Source organism: Falco naumanni, chromosome 2 (genome assembly GCF_017639655.2).
Source record: "Falco naumanni isolate bFalNau1 chromosome 2, bFalNau1.pat, whole genome shotgun sequence".
Lineage (NCBI taxonomy): Eukaryota > Metazoa > Chordata > Aves > Falconiformes > Falconidae > Falco > Falco naumanni.
Genome location: NC_054055.1, coordinates 113,295,470 through 113,318,343, shown reverse-complemented (window position 1 = coordinate 113,318,343; position 22,874 = coordinate 113,295,470). Strand labels below are relative to the sequence as shown.

The 22,874-nt window shown below is 37.7% G+C and overlaps 1 protein-coding gene across 3 annotated transcripts in view; it reads right to left on the bottom strand.

Annotated features, from left to right (window-relative positions):
• CADM2 (cell adhesion molecule 2) overlaps window positions 1-22,874 on the bottom strand; it is a 670,184-nt gene that overhangs the window by 178,747 nt on the left and 468,563 nt on the right. For all 3 annotated transcript variants that reach the window (XM_040582919.1, XM_040582921.1, XM_040582920.1), the window contains one exon: window positions 8,611-8,760. In XM_040582919.1, the coding sequence (XP_040438853.1) occupies window positions 8,611-8,760 (150 nt within the window). The remainder of the gene's footprint in view (window positions 1-8,610; window positions 8,761-22,874) is intronic.

Here is a 22,874-nt window from a genome sequence, read left to right as displayed (position 1 = left end):
TCATCGTCAGCGTATTCTCCCACTTGCCCTTCTCTGCACTCAAATTGTTCCTCGCTATCATTTACTCTAAGAGTTGTCTGAAAGAAAACAACAGGTTCAGAATTTAATGTACTAAGTTCATTTTCTTCAGAAACCCCAGGAACTTTTGCTTATTCACACAAACAACTAGCACAGAGAGGCCAGGTATATGAAATTCCTCTTTCCACCTATTTTTTTGATACATGCCTCCACCCTCACCCGGAATTTCTCACTCCTGAGAAGACTCTTTTCCATTTAAAACAAAAATAGCCACCAATCTTGGCAGTGTCATCACAACTGCTGCTTCACTTTATCATACCCCAATGTATCAGCTTCATTTTCTGTTTAGCTGGAGTGCTGGCAAACTTAATTTCTGCACGTACCCACACTTCTGCACACTATAATGTAAACTCCTACACTTTCTAACCATCTCTACAACATGCTCATTTACTCTTTTAATACTGCTATGAAATGAAAAAATAAATGCTGTAAGTGGGAGTACTTCTACTAATTTATTGCAATGAAATAATATTCTAATGCATTGTAATACGTTTTTAAAAGTAATTTTCATATTCATACAGACAATAACTGTCAAGATATTAACAGACTCCTGTTCTCTTTTATCATGTCATCTTTTGTTAGATGCGTGAACACAAGCACTCTGGCTTTCAAAAGCAGCAACCTTATTTTTGAAACCTTAGCTGTTAAGGATCCAGTGAGGTACCCCTTGATCTTGAAAGCTCTAGCTCTAAGACAGCTTCTTTTTTTCCTCTGAGTCCTAAGGAACTACTTTCCAGAATCATTTTTAAGCTCATTTCCTGCCCCTGGCTGAGAAGAAAGGTGTACTGGGTCTGGTTGGGATGGAATTCTTGTTTTTCATAGCCGCCCATGCGGTGCTGTGTTTTGGATTCATGATGCAAACAGCGCAGCTCACGCACCAGCACACTGGGTGCTGATGAGCAGCGCTTGCACAGTGTCAAGCTCTTCTCTGCTTCTCATTGTGCACCCCTAGCAAGTGGGCTGGGGGTGGCCAAGAGGCTGGGAGGAAACACATTTAGGACAGCTGACCCCAGCTGACCAAAGGATATTCCATACCATATGGTGCTGTACTCCACAATAAAACCTGGGAGTTGTTTTCCCCAAGTGGGGATTGCTCAGAGACCGTCTGGGCATCCATCTGCTGGTGGGAGGGCGTGAGTGTTTGCTTTTCCATCACTTTTTTTTTTTTTCTTCTTTTTCTTTCTATTTCATTTACTTATTGAACTGTCTTAACCTTGAACCACGAGTTTTCCTTGGCTTTACCCTTCTGATTCTCTCCTCCACCTCACAGCAGGGGAGTGAGTGAGTGTAAGAACCCATTAGTAAGGAACACAATTGCAGCTGAAAGACTTAACCCAGGATACCAATGCCTCTATGTTATACCATGAGCCTCAAGGAAAGGTAAGAGCTGGCCAGACAGCTACTGATAGTCATGTGGCACAACCGTGAAATCAACATATCTGACATAACAAATTAAACTTAACTACAGTTTTGGAAAAATAATTCTGAAAGATCTTCATGGAATGCTTTTCATGGAAAGCTCTCTGTGAAAACCAGATTTCTGCTTCCTACAATTTCTTCATTAAATGCTAGAAACCTCACAAATGTTAAAAGGCATTTACAAGCTTTTGCTATAAACATCAGGGAGGGGGAAAAGTAAATAAAATAAAAAAAAAAGAAGAAAATCCTGTCCCTTTGTATACCTTCCTGCCAGCTCTTCCAACTGTAAAGTCAATTTTTGATATTTTTCTGTGTAGCTTTCTTGCATTTTTACCATTGCTCTTCATGCTACATTATAGGTTTACTACAAGGTATTATGTCAATGAAAGGGTCTATTAAACTCTAAGTAACAGTGATTCTCTAATTTATATGTGTAGCCTAGGATGGCTTTAAGCTTGGTCATCATCTACTGTCTGATACCATCTTCACTCAATTATGTAACAGGAAACAGAGCGTGTGAAGGTGGAGACATAAGTCCATTCATCATTGCTACTTGATTTCTCATTACTTAAATGCTAACACTCTCAGTCCTCCCAACAATACAGCCTGTCTACCCCCCTGTCTGCATAACTAATCTAAAGCATGTATTTTCTACTTTCCTTTCTATTGCAAAAAAAAAAGAAACATTATTTTCTTTGCTTCTGGACTTTTATACGAACCTACTCCTTCTGTCTGAGGATTGTTTGTACACATGTATACCTACATCTTAAATTCAACCGCTTACTAGACTCATTAAATGTCCTACAGGAAGGAATTTCACCATTTCCCCTCAGTCAGAAATATTCTCAAATTATTTTTATAGCTCACAAGTGCCTCTGCTTGTTTATGTAGGTTAGAATCTGAGGCTGATTCACCACAGAATGCTGTAAGCTGGGTTGATACTTAAATTCAATATTCAGAGTCTGGCTTCCACAAAAGAAGTCAAAGGGTTAATACAGCTAACTGGGAAGGAGTTGTATGTCTCCAGCATCAGAGACAGGATTTTATTTCCTGAAGATGCCAGCCTTTTGTATGGCAATTCTATCACCATTTAGTTTTGACAGTGTTGCAGTAAAATTAAAGTTCTCTGCACTAACGAATCCTCCTAAACTGACATACGTGACACTGTAATTAAAATCCCATACCTTGTGCGCTGGGAATCTGTCTCCCTCTACATATCTTTATACGGAGAAAGAAAATGGTTAGGAGTTGTTTTCATGGAGTTAGTTTTCATGGAGGTGGTACAGCTTGATATGCCAAAAGTCATGACGTTTTGATTTGAGACAAAATCAAAATAAATAATAAAAAAAATCCTGTCTCTAAATTTACCCTCAGGTTCTAATGTAATAGGGCCACCCCCGAGAGGGAGCAAATGCAGCACCTTATGGCAGCTGCCTTACCCAAACACGTTTCCACAAGCTCACCTGAGGCACTGTGCCTATCAGGGATGCTCCTGGGAGCTTTGCAAGTGCAGTGCCCTCTCATCACCCCAGCCTAGTGCACCGGTATCTCTGAAAGCTTTCAAGATGATAGGGAGTTACATAAATGCCAAGTAGTCTTACATGTAAAAAAATCAAAGGTCATCTAAAGAAATACATTCTGCTGCTGAGGGATGAATAATCCTGAGGTTGGAATACAATTTCTAATTTTTCAGTAAGACACGGAAGTGCTACTAGATGAAAGCATAAGGGACATGTACCTGTCTATGATGAGGATCAGGCATATGTCTCGTCAAAATGTGGTGTGTCAGTTTGTGGCCAACTTACCATCATCAAAGTCAACACAGCACTTGTTTTACTATCAACAGACCTGCAAACTTCCCCGTTCAGGTGAAGAGCAGGTATTTTAACACTTGCACTTGCCTGACTGATCCAAACTGTTAGGTATTTATAAACCAGGTACCGTTTCTCTCCTTTTTATACTCTCATGGCATATTTTTTTTTATTGATGAGATTAAACACCTTTGACATCAACAGCCATTGTTCAGTTGTACATGTCTCCTTTATAACTCAATATCCCGCTCCACATGTATCTATATTCCCTTCCAAAAGGGAATATGAGGACGGCTGCTACAACAAGCTAAATGAAGGTTCTTTTCAGTCTTTTCTTTATCAACCATCTCTGTGTTTCCATGTTACAGCCTTTTTGTTATACATCTGCATTCATGTTTATGACTCTCTGTTTATTGCCCACTTAAAATCCTTAAGAAGTTCCACCAGTGAAGATAAAATAAAATAACCTATATTAATTTAAAAATCATATCTGCCAGTTCTACATTGTTACACATTGTGCTTCTTCCAAAGGCAGCTATACAATTATAGGTACTTGGGTGCATAAAGTGATACGGAGGTTTCTATGGCAATTATTCATTTTAATTGAAAATTGTGTAAGGAAAAACTCGTTTCGTGTGCAGCATGCAATTTGCATTTGTTTCCAAAGATTCTGAACTTGCTCAGGGTAAGCTGTGAATTCATATTTTCTAGGAAAACACAATCTCTAAAATTCTGTCTGGGGGGTGGAAAACCAAGGGGGGTCTTCATAAGGTTGTTAAGTGTATTGAAATTTAAGATCATTTATCCATTTATGCAACTAAACTATCTATTTTTGACTGTCAGGTAAAGATTTTGTGCTTTAAATGAAAGAGGAACAGTTAAAAATCAAATTGAAACACAACGTCCTTGAAATTACAAGGTAGAGGAACCAGAAAAAAAGAGGTACCAGAACAGAGACACAGCATGCTGAAGAAGCCAGGTCATCAACGAGACCAAATCCACAAGATCAAACATTTGTATTTTCACATACTTTAGCTACTGTGTGTTAAAATAATAATGAAGGCAAAGTTAGTTCCAGCTTTAATATATTTTGGAGTGTCAAAACAAGAATTGGAAGGAAGCAACTGTTTTACCTTGCTTAGCTAACAAAATAAAGCTATAACTTATTTTCCTATAGGAAAATAGGACTTCTTTCCTCTGCCATTCCCAGAATGAGTTAAACATTTTAGGCCTTAAAAGAAAAAAACAAATCAGCTACTTCAAGTGATGAGGACCTGGAAACAACCTCTGAACTGTGGTTTCATATTCACTAAATTTATAGCATTGCCTTTTCTAAAAAAAAACCAACACCCAACCCTACTCCTTTTCTATCTATATCATTGTAAGACTGTACAGGCTGGGTGCCAAAAATGTCTCCAGTTAAAAATAGTCCTTGTCATCTTCATAAGTATCAAATAAATATTAAAGTGATGGAAGGGTGAGGGAGGAAGTATACTTTACCAGCCACAGTATGTGAGGAGAAACAGAAGAATAATTTTAACAATGCAGCTTTAGCATTAGTGTACTTGGCTCATTGCATTTCCATACTTTAGAATTTCTAAGCCAGAAAGAGTATGACTCCTAACTTCAAAGTCAATGACTGCATCACGGGTCAGAAGAAAGCAAAATGACGCGAATGCTTTTCATAGTATGTCATTGTCCTGGTTGCAGCTGGGACAGAGTTAATTTTCTTCTCAGTAGCTGTGTTTTGGCTCTGATGTGAGAACAATGTTGACTGGACACTGATGTTTTTAGTTGCTGCTGGATGATGTTTATACTAAATCAAGGACTTTTCAGTTCCTTGGCCCTGCCAGCCAGAGGGATGGAGTGGCACGGGGAACCGGCAGGGGATGCAACCAGGACAGGTGACCCCAACTGGCCAAAGATGTATTCCCTACCATATGACATGCTCAGTATATGAACTGGGGGAAGAAGAAGGAAGGGGGGAGGGACATTTGGCATTATGGCGTTTGTCTTCCCGAGTAACCATGACACGTGCTGGAGCCCTGCTCTCCTGGGGATGGCTGGACACCTGCCTGCCCATGGGAAGTGGGGAATGAATCCCTTGTTCTGCTTTGCTTGCTGTGTGGCTTTTGCTTTTCCTATTAAATTGTTCTTATCTCAACCCTTGAGTTTTACATCCCTTTCCGATTCCCCTCCCCATCTCTCTGGGTGAGGGGGAGTGAGTGAGTGGCTGCGTGGGGCTGGGTTGTCAGCCGGGGTTGAACCGTGACAGTCACCCATTTTGGATAAAACGGAGACTAATAACAAACCCCTGGCTGAAAGGCATGGCACTGGGGAGTAGACATTCCCTCCATGTGCGAAGCGACTCTTTTTTTTTGTGGCACACGGCAAGTTCTGTTTTGGACAGAAAATGTTTTTGCAAGACAGGGGAATGAATTTGCTTGAGAAAGAAGTGTGGACACGAAAGGGGTCCCACCAAGGACAATCTAGCAGCAGAGGGCTTTCCACTGCACCGACAATTTGCTCTATTTTAGGCACCTGACAGCTGTCATCTCCCTCATCTGCTGCTGCAGTTTGGACCCTGTTTTGATATGTACCTGCCTTCCCTCATTTTACTAGCTGACTCTCATAATTATTAAAATATAGAGCAATCAATAGAATGATTTCCTGATATTTTTAATGCTTCCAGACATAGAAAAAACATACTGTCATTCCTATATGTGTCGTTCCTGTAAGTACATATATAGACAATAACTTACTGAATGGAAGTAATGTTAAAGGCATGCAAATTTGATTTAGCTGTAAATGTGATAACCACAGGTATCCACAGTTACTCAGCTCTGATGGCTATAAAGGCAGCGCTCCTCTTCTAATGTTCCGTTTCCTACACAGAACTTAAACCTACACGACTGTGTACCCTACACCTGCTCAACAGTTTTCATGAATTTTCAGGGTTTGAGAAACACAGCTATTAAATAGCAATTTTCATGGTGTTGAAGGGAGAAGATCTGAAGGTTGGTTTTGGCTAACATTAAGAGACAGGTTTGAAAAGACTCTGGCTGAGGCACAGCTCTCAATAAATCAAATGTAATGGCTGGATCTAGTAGAAAGCTGCTTTTATAGCCAAATTGCATGCCTGGCTAAGAGAAGTGGGAAAGGAGTAAAAAAAAAAAAAAAAAAAAGACAAAAAGTGGAAGTGTGGAAGCCTTTACAGTTGTGCTTGCCATCATTTACTGAGAATACCACCAAGATATCAGGGCCATAAATATCTCTCTCCATTTTGGCTCAATAATGCAAGCATCAAAAACATGTAAAGGACATCTTTCTTACTTACAAGAACACATAGATATGCGCACAGAAAAAAATGCCAATGAAGGCTGTAACTTCATTTCCAGAAAAGGCAGAACGTTTTCCCTATTGCACTTGGATGCACTGTTTACTCCCTTCAGTATACTCGAGCCTGGAATTGTCACGCTGAATGCAAAGCTTCGCCAATGTAAGAAAGACTAAATATCTCCGATTGAAAGAATTTTTCTTGACCACATCAAGAAATTTTCCTGTCTAATAGATGCACAGTAACCCCTCTGTAAAATGAATCATCCAGTATTCCTTGAGGTCTTGGGACAAGCTGTAAGTTCAATAAAGAGTGCGGGCCTTTACATTTACACACTTCATCTCCTCACATTTCCTGCGGGGAATACAAATGGCTTCTAAGTACTTACTATGCTGCATGCCATTCAAATTATGTTGCTTCAATTCATTACATTAAAAAGTAATACAAACTTCAATTATTCGTTGCAAAAGTACAGATTTAGCTAAAGTACACAGAAAATTCAATTCACACCAAAATGGCTACAAAGTTCAAATTAGTCTATTTGCAGTCCTCCCATGTCCTTGTCAGCATCCTTTAAAATGTCACTTATTTTATAAAAGATATAGATTTTTGTGAGTATTGATGTGCTCTATCAACAGACAAGTCCTCTCTGCCTTTAGTTTCGCAGATATTATTTACCTTTCCCAAATCACTAATGACTACAGCTAAAATAAATGGGCCCATATGAGTAAAGGTTACAGGACTAGACTTCCAGCTCAAAAGTTTGTACCTTTATAAATCTCTCCTCTTGAATTCTACATTCAAAAGGTACTTATGACTTCAAAGAAATTGCAAATCAAATGATTACACGCTACAGGAAATTAGATAAAAGAAAAAGGAACCACTTCAACACCATCAAGAGATTCTGTTCAGCTATTATATTAATAGTAAAAAAACATATTTTGATTGCAGCTTCTGCAGGTATAAAATGATAGGTTTTAGACTCTACTTTTATTGAAGTGCATAGATCCACAAAGCATTTTCAGTCTGACAAGGCATTTTAAAATCTTGTAATCATTCAGCAAAGCATATGGACAGCACTTCTTTAATTTTACGCAGAGGAATAACTGCACTTGTTAAAATATGAGTATTGTAGAGTATGTAGCACCTTTCGGAATAAATTCAAGCAGTAGAATTCAGTCTAAAATACTGTTAAACTTCTGTACCCCTATCAACACCAAAGCTTTTGCATTTTTAAAGCCAAGTGATGATTTTGTTCCTCATAACTTTAGTTTTAATTTCTTTATGGAATCTAATGCAATCTTTATGTTAACATTATATTATGTAAAATGTAATGCTTTTTCATTTCAGATTAAGATAAATGACTTAGAAAGTATATCCTACTGCAGTGATAATGCCTTTCTTTTTGTAAGGAGTGGACATTTTCCTTTCTTTTTTCCTCACTAATTGAACTAAAATTATAAAATCTGTGCGTGGTATAATTGGAAAAAAATTGGGGCACTAAACCCAAGCATTTTTATTAGCTGTTAAGAACACCTACCACAGCAACTGCGTATTGCACTAGCAACTTGAAGCAAATAGTGGGATTATATACATACATATATAAAAAATATAAATATATCTATATGTATACACATACACATAAAAGCAAGTCACAAGGTTTATGCACTACTTCTTCCCTTGCCTGCCTCTTCACCAACCATAAATGCTCTTTTGTGATATGTCTTCCAATTTAGCTTGCAGTAAGAATTTAACATATTATTCTTTTCCTTTAATAAAAAAATAAAATTTCATATGCAAAAAAGTACTCCAGTGACCCTCCTCCAAAATATTATCTAATAATTATAGCTGAAAACATATATTCCCAGCAGATATGTTCCCATTAAGATATGAAAGGGAAATGATTTTCAACCTTTCTTTCTTAGAAGAAGTGATGCAGAACCATGAGTTCGGGAGAGGATTTACCTTTCTTGTCATCGAAGTACAGCGTCTGTTGAGCTGGATTTGACCACTGGAGGGAGGTGTTATCATTTTGATCGACCCTGCAGGTCAAATTTGCCGTTCCCCCTTCAACAACCGTGACGTTTTGTGTGAGTGGAAACTGCCCTTGGCTGCCTGGGGAGGGAGGGGAGGGATGGGGAAGGGAAGAGAGTAAGAGAGAGAAAAAAAAAAAAAAAAAAAAAAAGCATTTAAGTTGAAGAACTGAATGTATCGCAGCAAGTTCCCACAGATGACAGAGCCTGAATTAAGTGTGATCTCTGGCCAAAGAAAGGTAGTACAATATATTAAAAAAAAAGATTTTTTCCCCTTTTCCCCCGCCTCGCCCATAAGTTATAGTAATTGGTTCCAAAGAAATGCCTTGCAGTTTTATCTCCTTACACATACCCATACATCCAGGCTATAGCACCGCACAGGGCTCACATGCTACACACCTACACAGATGTCTCAGTACAGATAATATAGTTAAATGGCTGTTGAAAACATCACTGGAAGCGTAACATAAAAAATCCACATTGGATTTTTAAAAAAGAGCAGGCCAGCCTTGACTCCCTGTTTCTTTTTACGCTTTTTTAAAGAGCTCTCAGGCACGCTGTTTTTCTTGCCAGGTTTGGAAAGTTGTTGGAGAGCAAATGTAGTGTGAATCTAATACTCAATGCATCCTCTGCGAAGGGAATATTACCTGATCTCATATGAAAATGGAAGTGATGATGTAGTAGGTCTCTTTCATATCTGTAATTTTATCCCAGAGCATTATGAATCACATTAAATGCTTGCTGAAAGTCACTGGGAAGATTTCCAAATACATCTACACAATACAGGAGCAGTATCGCCCAGGTTCTTGAATCAGAAGCATTTCCAATGGCACAGACTAAAGCATTTATGTCTTATGAGAACGGCAACCCTCTCATCAAAAAGCATAACACATTCTGATAAATGGTATTGCAGCAGGGGAGCACAGTAAAAACATGGAAGTAATTCTTTAACATGGGTGAGGGAAGAAAAGTTCTTCAATAATGACCAAGATACATCATTATCTAGAAGATATATTAATTTATTCAAGGATACAATGCAAAAGAAAGACAATCCAATACTCTAAATCAAATATATGCTTCTTTCTTCTGCTCCTTTTATACAGGTTCTATTAATAGAAGAAGCAGTCAAGGGCAGGTAGAGCTGCTAGCATAAGAAGTAAAACGCCAAGATTGACACTCAAGTGAGATGTGCCAGAAGTGAAAAATCTCCCTACGGTCCTATGGGAGTGAAGAAGCTCATAGACATTTCATTAGTACATCAAGAAAATTATATATACAATAGCCAGTAATTATACCAATATGGAATCACAAATCTGGCGTAAAACCTTCACAGTAACATCCTATTTCAGTGGCTCTCTTCAGAGTTGTTCCCTGCTGAGTTAAAACGAGGCATGCCTTCTATACGGAAGCCATGATGGTATAGAAGTCTATTACCTAGTACAGGTTTTCAGATGACCAGGGTAAAGCATTAGTAAATAGAAGATTAACAACTGAACTTCTATTTGACCTGCTGATATTTTCAAAAATGCAATTCTAGCCAGGTTTTGATAGCTGTCCATTCTCCTACGTAAAATAATTTTGATGGCCTTAGGCCCGGTATATAAGCATCTACATCACTGAAACTGTTAGCGTTAAGGTAGTCTAATACTCTCCACTGTCTTGGTTAAAAATAAACTAATGAATAAAGGATTTCCATCAAAATGCAAATCTGAATAACTAGTATAATTTTTGTATAAATATCAACTTCCTACAGATGTCTAAAGATCAAAATTTACTATGTACTGATATTTACTATAAAAGAGTATTTACTATCAACAGGATAACAGATATAGTAAATAAAAAATAAGGAATATTGAAAACACCATGGCTAATTTAAATGCTGCAAACAATAAATGCCAAAATTCTCATGACATCCTCTGTATCTGACACTTCATTAATCAAACCCTGCTTCTTGAAAACCACACGTTGCGAAATACTTGATGAGTGAAAAATCATAAACAAGGGTAGAAAAAAAAAGAAAACAGAAAAGATTTGTCATTTCCTTCCATTTCTCCTCCTTCAATTCTAATGTGTCAAGGAACCTCAAGATATTGCATAAATTGCTTATTGCTTAAATTAGAATTTTAAAAATCCAGAAAAATGCACACAGCCTGTTATTACTTCCACTAAATTACAGGCATCTTAGCAAAGAAATAACCTTCTAAAGTATGAGTTGTGGATAAAAGGCTATGTGGGCTAAAATATTTTTTGCATACAAGAAACATAAAACAGAACCTAGTGCCAAAGAGTAGCACAGTGAAATCTGTCATTTATATTAAAGACTAGGAATAGAAGATCATTTAATAAAGAACTGCTGTAATTATTTAGGACCCTATTAACATGATGTGGCAGATCTCCCCAGATTTAACCTCTAATATCTTTTGGATATTATAGTTCTTATCAGGAAGGTGTCAGTGCATATGCAGCCTATCATTTCCTAATGATTGCCAAGTCACAGACTTGTTTGACCAGAAGAGTGGTTAGGAGTTAAACTTTTCTGATCAACCTTTGAATTCTGATCAATCATTAAATGGAAACTGTGGATGCCACGAACTGAAGGAAGTCAGAGGAACTTTCTTTTCTATGGCCTCTCCACTGTGTTCTGATGTTTTGAAAGGAAAAATTAATCTAGCATATAAAAGTGAAACCAAAGCATTCATCCTGTTCCTTAGCAATGCAGATGCTGTGTGGATCTGGAGAATCTCATAGGAAGCTTGGAGTGGAGAAAGAGGTGGAGAGAAAACAAGCCATTAAATCTGGAAACTAGTCAAAGGGGACAGAATGGAGCCTGTGCAGAACAGAGAAAAACAGACAAAGCAAGATCAAAAGAATGGATACTGCTTACCTCTTAATGAAGACCAAAATTATTAGTAACTGACGGGAAAACTACAACAAAGAAACATTTATGAGATCTACTTTATTGTTTGTACCAGTATCTAACTTGTGTTACTGAAACAGGAACTTGGGGGCTGGAAGGACCAGAGAAGGTTGTAAAAGCCTATACCAGATCGATAAACATTAGGAAAACATTAACATTGTGCCATTTAATACAGCATTATAAGTGTCACACAAGTGGTTTTGTGCCACTAAAGATCAAAACTGGTTCCTGGGGAGACTGACACTATTTTGTGGGAGATGCCTCACTTCTGTTACATGGGTCGGTAGCACGTGCCCAGGAAGCATGCCAGCAGAGATGCCAGCCCCGGCAAGTGCTCAGTGGGATGCAGAACCCAGGCCATTGGTGACACAGACAAGGTGTCCTCAGCCACTTCTAGGTACCACAGTTGAGCTGCAGGGGTAGCATGTTCCTGCTGCAGCATGGTGACCCATGGCTGGAGGCCACTGACTGAAATCCCATCATTCCCCAAAGGACTCACTTTGGAAAACCCTTACACCTAGGATAAATTATTACCATTGTAAAAAAACCCATTTGTCCTCCCAACATTGAGTACGCAGATTCTGATCCATGTGAATATTCCCATTAAATCGAGAATACTTGGTGAGGAGCCTTCAAGAATAGGGCAAGCCTAAAGGCCCTGCCAGGTTGAGGCCAGTATGTTAAAAGAAACACAGTTTTCACCATCATTTCAACAACTGGACACTACCATTGTAGTTCTCTAGTATGGATAGTTCTTAATATAGTTATTAAACTCCCATTTCTTACTTCTTCTTTAAATCTGTGTCCAGAGACTGAACAAGATGACATCCTCTAACAAAACTATTCTTCCTTGACTGAAGAAGTCTAGTAATGGAAAACAGCGGCATCCTCAGTAACTTACTCCGGAGAGCAACGGTCATCATTGTTTAAACAAGAAAACAGGATTTTAGTCTTAGTCTGAATTTGTCTCAGTGTCCACTGGTCCTTATTATATCTTTTTCCCTCACTGAAAAGCCATCTATTATCAATTTTTTTTTTCTTTTGTAGACACTTAGAGACTGTGTTCATATTGCCCATTAACCTTCTCTTTGATAATCTAAATATCTTGAGCTCCTAAGTCTTTCTGTAGAAATCATGTTTTTCTAATCCCTTAATTAGCTTGTGGCTCTTCTCTGTGCCCTCTTCAGTTTGTCATCTTTCTTCTGAAATGTGGAGTCTAGACCTGGAAACCCTACTGCAGCAGTCACGGAAGGAAAAAAATACAAAGGTGACACCACTTCCCTACCAGCACTTCATGTTCTTGTTTGCATATTCTTGTTTCTACACCTAAATGAGTCCTCTTGGTCACAGGGTCAGATGGGGGCTCAGGTTTGACTGATGGATGTTCCATGATGCCTATGTTTTTTTCTTAGATACTGCTCCAAAATCACCCCCCTGTTCCAGATCTCCTCCTGTAGCTGTTAGGTGTATGTCCGTGTTTCACTGCACTGTAACATACATTCCTCCAAGTGCAGTGATCTGTGCTCTTCATTATTTTGTATATCCACAGTCTGTGGCACCTGCAAACACCGCTGACAAAAACTATGTTACCCAGGGTGTTTCTAAAAACCAACTCTGAAAACAATCTAAACAGTACAGTACCAACCACTTTTCCCTATGCAGACAAAATGCACAGAACATGACTGTACAGGGGCGAGTTCTTATTTATCATTACGCTTTCACCCTATTTTTTCCAACAGTTCTAATCTGCTTAATTCTTGTGAGGTTGGTTTTGAATGAGTTTTGATTATTACCCAAGATGTCATACTATTTCAAGTCAAAGGCTTTGCAGCCATCAGAAAGATTTTAAAGATTCTGGTTACCTTCCTCCCAGACATAACTGTATTTTTAGAAGCCATGAAAATATTGATTTATAATCATTTATGAGTATATTTTTTAAAAAAATTCCAAAGCAATTAATTCTAATGAAGCTTTGTTTTAAAATAGAGCATGATAAAAGTTTCTGTTAAGATGGAAAATACAGCTACAAACTAATATCCATACTTCCTTTAACGCTGGTGATGGTAATCAGACATAATTCCATGAAACTAAGTGAAATCTTTTGCAAATATTTGAAGAACATTCCTAAGTCTACCACGGACTTCTCACATGACCTCAGGCAATCCATTTAATCTATGCTTTGCTAACCAATTTATGCAAAAGTAATAATGATGCTTATTCAACTTGTAGAAAGACTTGGATTAAAAATTGTATTAAAAGTTGAGCCTTTTTCAGTTTTTATATACGTTTCCACTGTTTCTCACCTGATTTCAGCCCAAACTGCTGCTGATATAGCACAGAGGAAGGTATTTATGGAGAACAGGGGCTCAAAACAATGATAAAATGCATTTTTTCATTTGAATGTATGCATGAAAATTTTTATTTCATTGCATATATTGTTCAAATCACATGTATCTTCTGGTCTAATCATATATACTGCAAAACAACATATAGACTCATCTTTACCCTATAAATGATTGGACATAATTTCTGTTCTCCCCATCTAAACATAGCTCCCTTCTAATCATGTTAACTTAAAAATATATATAAATGTCTGTATTTGTGGAAAAAAAAAATATATTGCATGTGCAAATTTTGGACACCACCAAGAAGTATAATCAAAACAACAGCAGATTTCCAAGAACTTTAAAACAACTTTCAGATTTTAGGAGTGAATCCAAGTCTACCTAAAATTTTTTAATTTCTCAATTGGACTCACCAATATCAAAATTCTTGCACTGTTCTTAATTTATCTTGTTTAAACCCCAAATTATGATGGCAGTAACAAAATGCACGCACAGCAATAGCAAACAATACCAGTAAAACTCCTACATGGTCACTACATGTGAGCAGAAAGGAATAAATAACATAGTATATGACTTAATATTGATTATATGTTAAATTTCAACATCCAGTGGAAGCCCTTTAAGTACTTCTTGCACTACTCATCAGTGCACTAAGCTTTTTCCAGGGACATCGCCTGGAAACTCTGCACTGTGCTAGCTGAACAAACCAAGATGCATTATCCTCTGACTGGATGGCCCCTCCATGCGCAGAGCAACTCGGCAGCCCTTCTCTTCCTTGAACACAACCAGTCAGGGCACTACATGCCACTCCAGAAACCTTAGCAGGGAGTTATGCAATAGCACTAGTAATTTCATATTTCAGTTTGGAGGTACGGAAAAGATGCCCAAAATCGGTACTTGTACTAAGGGCAGACACTGATACTTGCTTTAGGAGATTTACCAGGAGAACAACTAGCATATGGGATTACATGATGATGATGGAATAACTGGGCTCGCAATGGCCTTGAAAATATGCACTCATATGCATTCCAGGCTTTTGCTGCCTGTCAGCTTTTCAGAGAATGCAGAAAAACACATGAGGCTGATCAATGCCAGGAATACGGGAATTATCCCTTTTTAGATGAAGAAACAGAAGGTGGGTGTGTAAGCTGTGGGGGGTGGGTAAGAAGGTAAGATGGGGCAGGGGAGAGGGGGGGAAAGTTGTACCTTTCACATTGAGTTTTAATTTGGATCAGAAAATTCCCCCCCTCAAATGCTATTTATTAAGTATTAAAGGGCCATTTGATTTTTATAAACATCTAGAAAATGTAACACACGTAAAAAATACGTACTCTTCTGAACACAGCTTTTTAGGTAAGTTCAGTGCAATTTACATCTTACTTTACTATTAACTGGGGTGATTGACAGGTATGACTGAGATCATCAATGTGACTCAGAAGATCACCATTCTACAGCCAGGGCTACCCATCCAGCTTCCTTGATTTCTTCAGAACAGCTGGTTGGCAGTGACACGTCTACCCTCCCCCAGCAGGTCAGGTCAATCAGACACATATATATCCACTGCAGTATATACAGTTCTGTTCCATGATCAAACCTTGAGGAAAGTCAAACGCTTTTCTGTCTGTTTAGAAGTATACTACTAAAGAAAAAATGGGGAAAAAAACCAAAACCAAAACCAAAAAAACAACTGATGGTCCACATTACGATTCCCTTGTACCTGAAAAAGAAGTATGTTTCACTGGAAAACTCCGCAAGGTTATTCAGAGATGAATTACAATAAGCGACGAAGCTATTGCAAAAAGAAGGCAGCAGCTAGGTATCACTGTCACCATGCTGTATCCCGGTCCCTCTGCTCTTTTTAGGAAGCTGTGTTAGCAGAATTATTTCAACTGTTTTGACTAGATGGAGCTATAGTTAAGTACATTCAACCAGGTTGGTTTTGCGATGCTGCTTTGTGGAGGACCAATACTGCTTTCCAGTACAATTGACAGGCTTATATCTCATTAGCCACAAGCTGTTTTCAGTCAGGAAAGGCTTTTTTTTTTAATTATTTTTTTCCCCACCCAGAAATCATGGCTCAACTGCTTTTACAGATTTTAAAACTGATTTTTACCTCAGTATGTGACAAGACTACAGAAAATAATCACCTTCATTTGGTCCAGTTTGGAAACATTCATCTTGTGAGTTCATCTCATGTTTATCTGTTTATGATTGGGTTTGGGGTTTTGTTATACTTTTTGCAATTAAAATGAAAGCTGTTTAATGAGTTCAACACTTCCATTTGATGCTTAGGTTGTATATTCTAATCAATTTACCAGGCTAATTATAAATGATACTTGGTGGCTGTAAGCACTTGAGAAAACATAAACCTCTGCTTCCGTCTCCGCAGAGGTCTGTTTTGGTAGGGAACAGTTATGTTATAAATTAAGTGTTTCCCAGTATCGTTGCAGCAAGCTCTGCCTACTCATGTCAGCATGTATCAGAAGGCTATAAAAATAAATGGGTGTGGAAGGAGAGGAGGGACTAGGCAAGAGATGCCAGCAGTGAGGGCGCGATTTTTTTGCCCAATCAGCTCTACCGTCTCCTGCAAGCCTGGCTGCCCAGCATCCCTAGGAGGTAAATAAAGTTTATCAGCATATGCGAGGGAAAGAATAAAGCCTACAGTTCTATTCATCCTCACACAGAACGCCTATAGCAGAAATTCTTTCTTTTCAATCTTGCACAGATAGGCAAAGCCTTTTCTTTGATACCTTTATAGCATGATGTCGGCCAAAACCAGAGCCCATAAAAAATGCAAAACTATATGAGAGGAAATAAAGAAAATAAGTCTTGAGCAAATAATTTTTCAAAGTGGTCAGATATTTTAATATTGACTTCAATAGAACCAGGCCCTAAAAGAAAAAAAAAACAAAACCCACACCAAACAACAGACTAAATATTTGGGTGGGGAGGCAAGCAACTTACTACTTCAAATAGCAGCTTGCATCTGTAGGGAGAATACATCCATTTTTGCCTTCTTTTTTAGCACAGGAACTAAATCATTAGAAACAAAAGCCATTATAATGAAACGTCTATATATACTGAATCATTTTCCTGACTTTCTCTCTTAATTTATATATGAAATAATGCAAACATCTCTCCAAGGGGATGAAGTGTTATTAGATTGTCTTTATCTAATTTAAAGAAAAATGATACCTGAACTGCATTTCAGCAAGCATAAACTGAAGTCTGCATTATGGTGCAACGATTTTTTCTTCTAACTTTTCAATAGGAATGAATCCCCTTCTCTATTTTTTCAGCATGAATACCATATAGAAGGGTAGTGTCCTGGAAATTTTGGACAAAACTACAGTTGTTGTTGGCCTGATTATTTCATTTCTAAGAACAGTCTTAGAGAACGTGGTAAAATATTGACTACAGATTAAAGAAGATAGTTTAACTCGATACATAACTACCTGCTTTGCTTTACTCTAAAAGAAAAGATGACAATGTAGCCTGCATACTATATTCATACAACATTTTTAAAGAAAAAAGAAATTTGCCTGAGCATAATTTAATACACAGAGAGTCTTTAACTGGCTCAATTGGCTTTTCCTAACTTGCTATCTTAAATGGCAATAATTTAGTCTCATATCTGGGTCGCATGTATCTTTTAGATTTTAACTCCAGAGACAACGTCCTGAAATTGTTTGCTCACTGAAGAAACATTGTTTAAAAAAGAAACAAACCCAAGAAAAAATAATTCTGTGCTCTAGTTACTATTACATGCTCCAGTAACAAAACCACTTGCAGAGAAAATTGGAGTTAATAAGAACACTGCAGAAACTTACGCCAGAATGACAGAGTTTTAGGAGGGAGAGAGAAGAAACAACTCAGAAACTAACTGCTACCCCCAAACTGTGCAATCAAGGTCGTGGGGCTTTTTTAAATGTTTAAGCAATTACTAGCATAATGCAAAGGACAAGAGCATGCCGGTACAGCCACTGATTTCAGACTATAGAATTTATGTTAGACAGCAATAATAGAGAAGTAGGAAGCCTTTGTTGCTTTCTTCACTCCCTGTGTTTCAGGTGTGTGTTTCTATAACAGCAGTGAAGTCAAGATATAATTGTTTCAGACCATATTTCAGTGAAAGAGATTGCAGATATAGATTTGAGAAAATTACATATTGAAGTACAATTATTCCATAAAGATAAACAGGAAAAAGTGTGAGAGAAACAATGGAATAAAAAGTATGTAGAAAAAGTCCTATTTCCTAGGAACCTTGCATGAATGACTATTTTTTATGCTTTTCAGACTGTCATCATGGTATTATTTGCTTGTGAATGGAGAAGAGCATCCAGTGATTTTATTTATTTATTTATTTATTTATTTATTTATTTATTTAGAAAAGGGGGGAAAGGCATTCCCCTCCACCACTCTGAATTCCTGATGGAAGTTTAAAACCCAGAAATAATTGAAGTGAACTTCATCTTACCACAGCTGTGGTAACAGAATGCTGAACTTTCTGCTTATCCTATGAGGAAATTTGGTTTAGAGCTCTGTGTCACTTTCCACTTTAAAATCCTGTGCTCAACTCTTTGTGCCTCAACAAACTGTAAGGTCCTTTTTCTCTAAACGCAGGAAGGTACCCAATTCTAAGATGAAGGATAAGGAATTGGACACTTTCATTTCTTTGTGGATCTGGGCCTCCTTGTCACCACGTTTTGTTTCCTAATCTGTACAATGAGAGTACTGGCATATTCTTACTTCACATCAGTGCTCCAGGAATAAAATTCAGAAAAAAAATTACACAGAAGCCAGATGATAGGGTAATTGAAGAAATATATAAAAAGCTGTGGTGGAGACAAATACACGTATGCACACATGGAATCTATCTCTGGCTACGAAGTTAGAAGATACCATGTACTTTCTTCTCCTCCAAACCGAAGCATTTAATCAAATTAACCAGGTACTTCTTGAAGAAAACACAACAACAACAACAACAAGTACACAACAGTCAGTCTGGAACCTCCATGGGTTTAAGTCAGTATCAGGCACTATCAGCTTCCCATCAGTTATGTACTTGGCCATTTGTACTACTAAAAATACTTTCTGCTACATTTCTTACTTGCCTGTTGAATCTTCTCCTCTGAGTAACAAATGAAAAAAAGTTCTGGATATGCTCTTTTCAAAGAAAATTAAGATCTGGAAACAGATGACTTATCAGACTTCTAAGGACTTATCAACAACCACACTACATAAGGTTCTTGGAGGTACAAGCAAGCAGTATAGTTCCAGGGCTTTGACTCTGACTTTGCATGAACATGTTCTTCTCTTTAGAGACAGGTTTAGGACAAAGGTGACTTAGTGACAGAACTGAAGATAGGGCTCAAAGTTTTCCAGAAAGAATAATATTTAGGGCGTTTAAGGAAAAAGTGAAATTCACATTTGGAAATGTGAAGCGTGTCAACATAAACAAGGTAAGAACATAAGTGAATAATAAAGTTTCTAGAGTGAGTAATGAAACTAACATAGATAAGAAATGAAACTTATAAAATATATTTCCAATAGAAATATACATGACACTCAACCAGTCTCAAAAAAAAAAAGTGACTTTTGCAGAGAATAGAGGAAAGCTCCTATCTTGCCCAGTGTAGACCTTCCCTCAAAAAACATCATACAGGTAAACCAGCAGCCAGTCAGCCTATACTGCTGGTGTTTGCTATGCCAGGGTTTCAGGTTTTTGTTCAGCATCAAGAGTATTTAATACAATCAGTTCTCCAGACTGCTGCCTTAACAGTCTGATTTGGAGACCTCAACAACTGATCACCACACAATCTGGAGGCAGCGCTCTGCCTGAACATTACTTTGTGTCTTCTGATTAATTGCTGACCTACAATAAATAATCAGTTAAAAGTATAAAATACTCTGCTTTGGATATTCCTCTTTCACTGTGGAAAGTCTCCATAGAATGAGAGTCAGACAAAGGGAATAATCAGCACTTTCAAGTAAAAAATCTGATTCTACTTAAGCGCACACAAATATAAACAGTTTACCCATATGACTACAAAAGGGTGAGAAGAACTTAACACTGCTGGTCTTTCTAAGATGCCTGTAACAGAGCAAGGGTTGTCCCCTCCCAGCATCTCATCAGTAAGCCAGCAATTCTGTAGTATGTGTGTCAAAAATGTTTTGACACCAGTATCATCCTGATGTGCAACAGGAAAATAAGAAAACTACCTGAGCCTCAACACCTTGTAAAGACTTACAACTACATTGTTGATTTAAAAGTAAGGCATGCCGCTACACATGTTATAGATTGTCCATTCTTTATATATCTCATCAAAAAACTACCATGCACATGTTTTGCAATGATAAAATATAATTTAAAATACACTGTCGGTGTAATTGGCATACAACACATTAATATAAATGATCTATTAGTAAGTACTTATAACTGTTCTAAAACTGAATCAGTGAAATGCAATCTAAAGCACACAATTTTCACACATTTTCTGTTCTGTCTCTATGTGATAACTCACTGCAAGCCCCAGGTATTTGGCACTGTGATGGCATGACCTAGCCACTTACCCTGCACTTCAACAAGTGCAAAAAAACCCCCAACCAACCACCACCACCAAAAACATAAATCAAAAAAGAACACAAGTGTTTTGATGCACTCCAGCCTGGCACAGCACGATTCCACTTTGGAGAAACGGTCACAAGGCCTGAATGACTATTTTGTGTGAGAGAATTTCTTTCTAGTTCTCTACACCCAAAATATCTGATGCTGATAAGCATCCAAAGGCTTACATGTTTATCTAAATGTAATGCAAACCGCACCTGCTCTTTAAAGTGCACATTATATAAGTTCTTTTTACTTAAACAAACACAAAACCAAGAATTACTTAATATGAAACTAATGTGGGTGTGTAGATATATATTTTAATACTCTTAACAGCAACTCTTTCAGCACCTAGATAGGAAACACTGGGAAAAGTGCCCTGAAGCAATGCCCACAGGTTACAGCAGCCCACTGATCATCTTCCAAGCACGCTCCACCCAGAAAGAGTTTCACAGCAAAATAAGGGGGACAGGGAAGAATATCAAATTATCAGCCACAGTTCTGCAACAATTATAAATGGGGGAATCTAATTTTTCTCAAATAAGAAATTACTAGAAAGATTACATGGACATGTGGCTTAAAGAATTCCCTGAAAGTTGCTAATTAGAGGCTCACACAAGCACTTTTATCTTTCTATTCATTTGAAAGGTTGGTAATCAAGAGAAGCAGATGTCTCTCTCTCCTCTAGCAACAGGAACAGCTGAAATGCAAACAGTTTAAAAATTATAAAACTACAGTCATATTGAGAGACGATCACAAGAAGACAAAGTTACTTTCCCAATCCTAGGCTAGAGGTATCAGCCTAGAACAAGGGTTCTGAAAAATGCTGCACAGGTACTTAAACTCTTTAGGATTAGTGTGACGACTCAGCCATCTAAGGTAATGCAGGCTTTGGGGTTGCTTTTTTTTGTTTGTTTGTTTGTTTGAAGGGGTTTTGCGGGGTTGGTTTTTTGGAGTTATTTTTTTGATTTTTTTGATTTTTTTGATTTTTTTTTTTATATAGGAAGGGGAGACTGCTAGGTTGCTGCATTGTTTTTTCTAAGTTGTTCTTCCAGAATGTACTAGTCTGGATCCACTGAGAACTGCAAATATTCATATACAGAGCTTTAATATGGAGCACATCACAAATAACAGCTAATGTACCAAAGCAGTAAACGAGTCTTTTCCGTAGACTTCCTAAATCTGATCCACAGGTTTTCAGTGTAATCCTATACGCTTCATTTTTTTCTGTGAACTGAGAATTTTTGTAAGCTGTTTAGTGTTAACAACTGTCACTAACTGGTCAAACTGTGCACTGGACATTTGCAACCATTGCTGGATTCTGCATGTTAAACTCACGTTTCTTGTGTTTCCTTACAACTTGGTAGTGTCCAGCGTTGTCTTAGTGAGCATCTCCCCACAGGTTGCATGTATTACCTCTTCAGTCAAGTCAGAAACTCAACTGATCTCTCAACTGATCTGCTTGCAGAACCTGTGCTGATCTCACAGATACTTCAGTAGCCTAATCATGGCCTTTCCTACAACTCCACCCTAATTAAATCTTGGCTTGAAATACGCTGCAAATATATGAAAGTATATGACCTTAATACTGGGAGAAGGTATTTTGGAAAATAGTACATTTCTTGCAAAAAACTAATGTTTAAGGAAGAGTGAACTTAATAGGAATTCAGAAATGATTGAGAAGATAATTTTGGCTAGAGGAAAAGTAGAGATGGACTGAAAACATTAGAGATATTAATTTTCTCTAAGTATTAACAACAAGCCATTTGTATTCAGAAAAAATCAAAGCACCTTGGTTTTCATTTTCCCAAACTAAACATTCTACTGAAAGAGAATCACATAACCAAGAAAAAAATACAATTAAATCAGTAAATTGGATTAATTTTTCCCCCTCATTTTGCCACAAACTCTTTCATTTCCTTGCTCCCATCTCTGAAACATTTGAAATCTATTTGAAAAAAAAAACCACTCTGCCAGGCTTTCCAGCCATTGAGTCATTACAAAAGAAAGTATTATTGCATCTCTCCAGAAACAGAGTTTTCTTTCTTCACCCTTAAAATAAGACAATGGAGTTTGAAGTCCAACATGCAGGTAATCCATCTGGCAAGGACATTCTTTCTGTCTGTTTATGTTCTCTGTTCAATCACTCTTCCCATCTGAGCAGAACACAAGGCTTAATATCCTTCTACTTTTAGCTTTGTCTCATCACCTTCTGAAATCACATCCAAAACAGATGATGAAAGACAGAAGAGACAGCTATGCAAACAAGACAGCTTCGAGTAGTGCTGTTCTTTGAACATCTGTAACCCCAAGGAGGGTTCAGGAAT